At 39.4% G+C, this 8588-nt stretch overlaps 1 protein-coding gene across 5 annotated transcripts in view; it reads right to left on the minus strand.

Moving 5' to 3' along the window:
* Positions 1–7893, minus strand: part of raf1a (Raf-1 proto-oncogene, serine/threonine kinase a) — a 16974-nt gene extending 9081 nt beyond the window's left edge. Inside the window, exons 1-10 of one of the 5 annotated variants that reach the window (XM_005938988.3) lie at positions 7737–7893; positions 7526–7627; positions 4487–4713; positions 4200–4312; positions 3991–4093; positions 3740–3897; positions 3200–3289; positions 1334–1478; positions 763–882; positions 560–584 (exon numbers count right to left, since the gene is read on the minus strand). In XM_005938988.3, coding sequence (XP_005939050.1) covers positions 560–584; positions 763–882; positions 1334–1478; positions 3200–3289; positions 3740–3897; positions 3991–4093; positions 4200–4312; positions 4487–4687 — 955 coding nt within the window. In that variant the 5' untranslated portion in view covers positions 4688–4713; positions 7526–7627; positions 7737–7893. Of the gene's footprint in view, positions 1–559; positions 585–762; positions 883–1333; positions 1479–3199; positions 3290–3739; positions 3898–3990; positions 4094–4199; positions 4313–4486; positions 4714–6320; positions 6851–7525; positions 7628–7736 lie in introns of those variants that run through there. The other 4 variants (XM_005938989.3, XM_005938987.3, XM_014338951.2 and 1 more) reach the window with 4 other exon arrangements.
* Positions 7894–8588: the final 695 nt, after the last annotated feature.

The raw sequence follows: 8588 nt of genomic DNA on the forward strand, positions 1-8588 counted from the left end.
ACTGGATATTCTTGTGTAATTGCTACAGAATAATTTATGTTATACTTTGTTATTGCTACAGAAGAATATTTATTTTATTATTTTACATTTACATTTTTTTTTCTCCTGTGGACCCGTGACACCCCATCAAAGGCTGTGGATCTCTTAATATCTCACTGTTGGGTTTGTAAGGCCATACTACTCCTAAATTTCTATCTTGTTCAAAGAGAAGACATAAAACAAAGTTCTAAGTTAATCGACCTGTGTGTTCTCCTTTTTAAAAAAAAAAAAAAAATCGATAGGAGAATCGATATAAAGAATCGAATTGTTAAACAGAATCAAAAATGGAATCGTAATTGTGAAAATCTTATCAATTCCCATCCCTACTCTTTTCATGCATGATGGTAGTTAATGCTCAGTGAGCATATCAACAAAACACTAGAGGGAGCAGGAGCTCGCGAGATATTCAGTTAGTCAAAATAATTTGTGAACTTTTTGTTTTGCACAACAAAATAGGAAACTGAAGTGAGGAAGAAGACACAAAAGTACATGACATGAAGCTAATGAAATGCAGACTTACCCGAGTCATGATCACGCATTGCATCCTAAAGAGACAAAGAAAAAAAGAAAACCACAAGCAAAGTTTTGTTAGCTTGTGCAAACACCAGGCCTTGTGCTGTGCTGTCACTCATGGTTTGACAGTACATCTAAGAGATGTGAATGCAGATAGCCTGCTTGCAAGGCATGCCATTGAGACTGCACACAGACACTCTGCTTTCTAACCTTTTCTGGACTCTCAGGTGAGGCCTCAACAAAAGACTGGGAGAAGTGCACAATACCTACTTTCCTCTTCAGCCAGAATCTATGGCACCAGGAGCTGGGGGAGGTATTCAGGCAGTCTAGCTACTCCCCAGAAGGGTACAATACAACAGGCCAGTGAAGAGACAGGAGGCAAAGGGACAGAGCAAAGGAAAGTGAGGAAAGAACAAAGACAAAATGGATTTCCAGGTTTTACCTGGACAGAAACTGGGGAAAAGATCTACAAAGCATTCAAAATGATTGAGCCGATTATGCAAGAACAGCAGCTGCAATAAAGCAGAAGCTAGAACGAACCAGGGGGAAGTCAATTGTCACAGATAATAAAATTTGTTAAAACAGGATGCTATCGGGCTGAAAAACAGACCAAGCCCTTCTGAGTGGCTTAGTTAACACTCAGGTAGATAAGTAGGAAAAAGAAAAGCAACTCAAAGATCATTGGAATGGAGGCCAAGAACACTTGCAAGCACAAGATATTTTAGGAGTGACAGCCTGAACCTACAGGAGCACCCAAGGGGCCCATTTGGTGTGTAGTTACCTCGATCACGCTGCTGTCTACAGGCAGAGTAGTGCTAACCATGTGGACATTTGGTGTAGAAGTGGAGCGCTGCCTCTGGGAGAGACCGCCACCAGTGGGTGGTGCGTAGTTGAAGGCATGAGGGGTGGAATAACGGTAGGCTGAGCTGTGAGGGAGAACAAGATTTTAAATATTAAGAATCAGGTGGTTTTAAATGTCAGTGCTTCAGATGGCACAAACCACTGACATTTAAAAGAAACACAAACTGAATTCTGTAACTTCTTTAAAATTTGGGTGTGGTTATAGTTAGTCTAGAGCCTTTCTGGTTTCATTTCTGTCATTTTTCTTCCATTCCCTTTCCCAACTCACATTTTTTGCCAACAACAGATGCCCAACAAACAAAGTCATATACAATATACCATACTGTAACTACAACAACAAAACAAAGGGAAATTAAAAAGAAAGAAAAAAAAACATTACAGGGAAGTAGTTGTTAGCCAATTGCATTGTAGCCATCTTCTCATGCCATTTTTGGCAAACTTGAAATTCAGAGGTATTTTGTCCTTGATATTTGCCAAGATCAGCGTTGGCTCAGCTGAAGAGAACAAAGCTCACTAACATCTAAAAAACATAACTCACTTAAGATGTTCACTTACAGGAAAAACAAATCATTTGAACCCAAGTTCAAATATCCACAAATTTATGATTACAATTTTGCATGAATGAAAGCTTCCTTTTTTTAAATTTATTCAAGCCTCTTGGTACACCCCACTGTTACCGAACCAGTTGTAATGTATTGTAGCTGCTGGTTAAAATTGGGACAGCAGGACCCCAGCTCAATGACGTATATAAACAGAGATCATATTATATCACACCCACAAACATGGAGAGCACTCTTTGAGCACAATCCCCTTTTTGGCAATATCCCACTATGTTTCAAAAGAGCACTGGGGAGTGCTCTACATGGAACAACTTGATACTTTGTAAGTGCTAATTTGGCAGCTCAGAGCACTTTTTAGCCATTTTAAGAGCTACTGAAACAACAGATTCTTTTCACACCGGGCTCCTTCAGCCCTTGGACTGGTTAAGCCCTCATAAAGCCAAGGACGTCATTCAAAAACAAGATTTAATGTAATTAAGATTACGGTTCAGGTAGAAATAAGAACACCACACCAACTGTGATTTTACAGTATAGCCATCCAACAGCATCACTCTCCCAAACACGCATGCATACAATATTAACATCTTAATAATTATTGAAGTACCTTCTTTCTATATTTCTCATTTAGTTGCAAGTAGCAGCCTGCACTATAAGCTCTCCCTACAACATCAAACAATGCCTGATAGGGAAAAACCCCCCAAAACAAACGCTGGACAAAAGCAAACAAAAAAACAAAACAAAAAAAGCCCCTTCAAACAGCACATATGTATTCATGATCAGAGCCTTTACACCTTATGAACTTAAAGGTTCCCTGTGGTTTCTGCTTTCTTCTGCTAGTTCCATGAAGCTGTTTACATAATTGAAACCCCATTTTGTTTATCTCTCTCTCACACACACACACACGCATGCACTTTGATACAAATGCATGCTAGTGACATGATACACATGCTGCTAATAGACTGAAACTATCCAAGTGATCTGCAGGTGGTAACATGCAGGTATCAGCCAAAATCAACACAGGGTTTCGACTGCTGTTTTGTTTTTTAATGTTTCGTTCTGTCATTGTCGTGTCATTGTTTTTAAGGGTGTAAAATATATTAAAACATTTCAGAGAAGCCTTTTAAAAATGAAGTTGTTTTAGGCTTTTTCAGAAAAGGGTAGATACATTAACAATTTGAGTTTTATTTGAAAATAATGCTAAGAGTGCAAATTATACCGAGACTCACCTTGGAAGCCGCGTTAAAGACTCTCTCATACGCCGGGACGAAGGCGGTGGCACAGACGGGGCATTGCACTCGCCGGGCGTTTGACACAATCTGACAGAAACAAAGTGTTACCAACTAGTTCGTGCAAACACACCAGTGTTTAATCAAGTAAAAGCTGACGGCTACACAGGACAGTGGTTGTAAGGGGAAATAGCTCATCTATTCAGTGTCATTGATAAAGATCTCGAAAAGATTACCCACAGCCTGCATGCAAAATGCAAGTAACTGAGCACAAACATGCAAAACTGTGTATATGAGCTTAGGCCTACATGTAAAAACTGTAGCATCAATAAAACCTTTTTTTGTTTATTATCCTGCATGCATATATATATATATATATATATATATATATATATATATATATATACACACACACACATATATATATACACACACATATATATATATACACACACACACACATACAATTCCAAAAGCTATTACTTATGATGTAACATACAAAAATACGGACAAGTTGTTTACACGCTTTCATATACTTACAAGAGTTGCCTGATATTGATCCAGTCCACACACATTGTGGGCACTTTGGTGCTACAATGCTCATGGAATTTGTAGCCACATGTTTGGCAACGGAAACCATTCAGAAGGAACTTCTGGCAAATATCGCAGAACGCTAGTTTCAGATATGTTTTGCGAACCTGAAACAGACAGGGATAAATATTCATTTGTTTCTTTAACAGTGACACTCTCTTGAGAGCTGAGGATACTTTTGAGTGCTTTTGGGTACTCACAAAATTATGCGTCGTCAAGGGGACGTGATCTAAAACCTCCACCTGCAGCTCTTCCCCAATTAGTGAAGTGGAATCGGTATTCCAATCCATCCGTGATTTTCTACTGAGGGAGGGAAAACAAAGGGAATGAGATATCTAAAAAAGCAGCTACACTTAGCTCTGATTCTCATTACCCGTGCTTTGAAAATCGACAGCAGTCCTGAGCTCACCTCCCCTGTCCTGAATTCAGCCTGAAGACAGCGCAGCACTGAGGCTGCAGGCCCCGCACCCTCAGTGCTTTAATCAGGCAGTGGTAAAGAGTCATACCTGGTCGCACGTTTACCTGAGATGACAAAAAATACCCCCAAAAGAGAAATCAGTTATTTTTTTGTGATGTTCCATATTGCCATGAGTAGTTTTATACCAGTACAATACTTTTGAACTGTTGCTATTTGCAGTTATGATGGTGAAATTTTCTGAAGCACCAGTACGTCACCATTAATAGAAATCAACTCACCACAGTGCGTTGCTGGTTCGGGAGGTAGACACGGATAGTGCTGCTAGCCTTTGAGTCGGGCATCTTGCTGTCATCTGAGGAGCGACGCTGGCAGGGATAGCCCTGGACTATGGTCGGAGAAAGGCAGGGGCCCTCAAACGGAGAGTCCTTCATTCCAAAACCGTTGCTCAGGCTCTTCCACACTCCCTGAGGGTGCGCCATTAGTAAAGCCAAGTGCTTACAATAGTCTGAAATGTAAAAAAGTAAACAAGATGAATAAATAAAAGATTAAGAAGACAGTGGAAAAGCCTGCAAATTAAAGAACATGAAAGACATCAGCTGCACCTGACCGTTTATCTTTCTGACAGAACTGAGTATTAACCTGCTTGTACTGAAAATCAAACATTCAGCCATGCAGTTTAAGGTTTTTTTTTTTGTTTAGTTTTTTTTTTTTTAATAGAGACAAGCACAGTTGATTTGTATGCATGCCATCTACAACTGAATGAAATGGTGACACAGAATGCAAAGGTACCACAACAAAGACATAACTGGTTAATGCAATGACAACTTTTTTGCTGCAATCACTAAATATAACCTCAAAGAGTGCAGACTTCTTAGATTATAGCAAGATTGGGCCCAATGCTGATATGAAGGGTATCTAAGCAGGATGCCTTAAAGTGTGACAGGAAACGTAAAAGGAATCTTTCGGTTAGCATCAAATTAGTGGTTATTTGAGTTACAGAAAACCACATTTTGGTTTAAATGTATCATTTAGTAGTCTTGCCATTTAGTCTTGTAAAAGAAATGTAGACTAACTATACTATATTAAAACCAACAAAATCTCTAACAGGGGTCAGTCACAGTTACTCACAGACAAGGTTCACAATTATTTCAACACAGGACGAATTGAAACAAATAAAAAAAGGGTAGTTTTTATGTCAACTGGGACTCCTTACAACTCAAGGTGTATGTACCCACCACAAACAAATAGGTTACTGCCCCCCACTCCCCTTGTGCTGTTTTCAATATAAACTATAGCGCTTTACACAGGTCATCACATTTAGTAGGTATACCCTAATTTTCTGTGGTGTCACTTAAACAAAGCCCTGTTAGCACTGGTTAGCTGTCATAGCAGGTACACAGGTTTGTTTTTGTTTTGTTTTTCAAAAGTACAGAAAAGCAGGAACTTGCAGAACTGTGGCTGGGCCACCTTCCCCACCATGCTGCTGGAACTGTGTCCAAAACAAGTGCTGTCACCCATCCAGGAAAGAGCCTCAAGAGAAAGCATGTTTGCCAAATCTAGAATAATTAAGATTTTACTCCCATCAGCTTTGATCTGTTCTTCATAGCAAGTCAGTCTAAGCAACACAAGCCCACATCAGTGGTGCATCCACTCCTGTGACAAGTCTCCAAAGTCGCAAATGTAGGTGAGAGCAATCTCAGCAGGTTAGCATTATTTGTAGGTGTTAGGTTGAGGGGATCACTTTACTTTTGAGTTTTGAACTTTGTCCAAATAAATAAAAACGTGCTGCTGAAAAAGACAAGAAGGTACGGCTATAACCGAAGTGCGTGAGTGCTTTGTTCTGCTACAGCAACTATTAGAAGTTACGTGTTTTATAAGGCCTGGTTGATCCAGTTATAACTATGGAATTGCCTGAAGGCCGTCAAACGCGGACTATATCGTCAAACTTCACTGCACGGCTCCGTTCGCCCTCCATTCAATTTTCTCTTGCTCAAACGATTCATTTCTTTGGTAATGCGAGTCGTGGTGAAGCGGTTTTATCTAAAGAGTTAGCACTTCAAACATGAGTCAAAGAGTAGCAATGCTAGGGGCCAGTAGCCTGTATATGCTCACCAAGAGAAGTTAAAAAAGTTGTGCTCCGCCATAACTTCAGGAAAAAGTGGCCTCGGTGACATCATCATATTTGCAACGCATTCAAAGAAAAGAGGAATAATTCCAAGTCGGTAAAGATCCAGACACTGTATCAAATAACCCTGTATCCGGTAAATGTTGCATTAATGTAAGAGGGTAAGGTCATAGGCGGGTCTCCTTTTCGAACCACCCAAAATAAGAGAAGAAAACTTTTTTTCTTCCTCTTCTTTTTTTTTTTAATCTCCAATTCGTGGTAAAAGCGAAAAAATCCGTCTGTCCGTCGGACCCTCAAAGTGACACGACGAGGGATAGTCTTCAAATCCAGCGAAGCACTTTCAAATTAAAACCTCCCCCCACAAAAAGTAGGTCCGCAGTGCTTCGCTTTGCAGCTCAATGTTTACGTTGTTCGGGAGAAGAAGGTGAAGCAGTTTAAGTTGGTGTCGTGCGTCCGGCTGACGCCACTGATTGAAACAGGACCTTGCAGTCATATCAAGAGTTGCAAGCATCATTCACACTGCGCAACTATAGCACAAACTAAGCCCTCCCACTTTACTGGTATTGTGGTTTTTTGTGCTCATAAAAGAGTGAGTATGATTACATCTGGGTTCGCAATAACATATATAAGATACTTTGTAGCCATATTGTGCAGCTTACGCCACCCTCATACTATCGTGCTGAGAGCTCATACTTGCAAAAACATGTTTTTTTTCTTTTCCTCAAATGGTACTGCGCATGAAAATTTAACATGCATTGAAATTATTATGATTATTATTATTTTAAAGTAGTCGTAAAAGTATCTTTTGAAAAGCAAGCGAAAAGGCCCACTACCGGTTTGGTGTGAAGGAGTAATCCTCTCCAAGGGCACCATCATCTGGAGACTTTAGGGCAGTGCAATTTTGTAGACCTGGACATAATTTTATAGCCTTTTCACCTCTCAATGCTAAAATTCTTATACTTATGTGGCAAAAAGGACAATGAAGTCTTGTGGTATGCCATGCAGGCTGCAGCTATTAAAAAATGTAATCAATACAAAAAACAAATCTCACTTATAATGTGCAGCACAGAAATGCGTCATTGTTTTATTTCTATTAGATTTTTATATGCTTTTCAAACATCCCAGCTGTTTTTTTTAAATCATCGAACACCGCCACTTCATCCTACCCAAACTAATACATTATCACACTCACCATGTGTTCACCATCTCTGCTGCTTCCAGGTCTGGGTCCCCTGAGGTGTCCTAATCACAGATGGTTCATAAGGTCTTTTGAGCAAGCTGTAGTTGACACCATCTGAAAATAAAACACCACGTTCCGGTCAGTGGTTGATTAAGCATCCTCGTGTTGTTTTCATATAGCACTAGCAGATTATTTTAGTCAAACAACAAAATCAAAAACCTACCATCCATAATCCAGTTCAACAGGAAACTCTACTTTCAGTTCTCATATGTAACTTTCCAACTAGGTCTTCTTTTCTGAAAATGACAGATATTCAACCAAACAAGTAACAGAAACACCGAATACTGTTTCTGTGAAGATGAGGGCAGGGCTTTGTCATTGTGGATCATTTTAAGGTACCCCACTCCACATACAATAGGAGCACAGTTTATCAGTCAGTGAGATATATTAAAATTCTCTTAATATGTGCAGAAATATGCTTTACAGGTGGTTATATTTTGCCAGATCGCCAGTAAACATTTTGAGCTGCAAAATTAAGACTAGAAAGGAGAGAAATTGCCACCCTGAAGGAAAACAACCAAAGCCACCTTAAGACTGAAATGAATGCATTTCCCACTTATTGATTTGGCACAGCACTCAGACCAGTTAGCTGAGATGCTTGCAGCTCCCACAGATTGTCTCTCTATCAGTTATCCTGTATTCAAAATGTGATGCTCACAGTAGGAGTTTTTAAAGAGCTGGGGTTGTGCAAATGAGAAATCACCAGCTTGAAACACATACCCTTGTACTCTTTATCATAATCAGTGTTACAGGTTTATTGACAATAACATTCATATCCCAGATCCTTACAAGTTTTCAGAAATACATGTTAATGTTCATTTCTTAACTTTGGGCACTCACAAACACAGCAGTTTGCCTGTAAACAGTAAATTCAGATATGCTTAATAAGAGGAAAAACATTAGTGTAATGTAACATTTTTAACATATTTATTATTCACCTGGCTATTCTCTTAATTGACCTAATAACGCAAAAATAATTTCAGATAAATCCAGTGTTGCTTGATTGCTCTGTCAG

The sequence above is a fragment of the Haplochromis burtoni genome, unplaced genomic scaffold (genome assembly GCF_018398535.1).
Source record: "Haplochromis burtoni strain Fernald_Lab_line unplaced genomic scaffold, NCSU_Asbu1 Contig_252, whole genome shotgun sequence".
Classification (NCBI taxonomy): Eukaryota; Metazoa; Chordata; class Actinopteri; order Cichliformes; family Cichlidae; genus Haplochromis; species Haplochromis burtoni.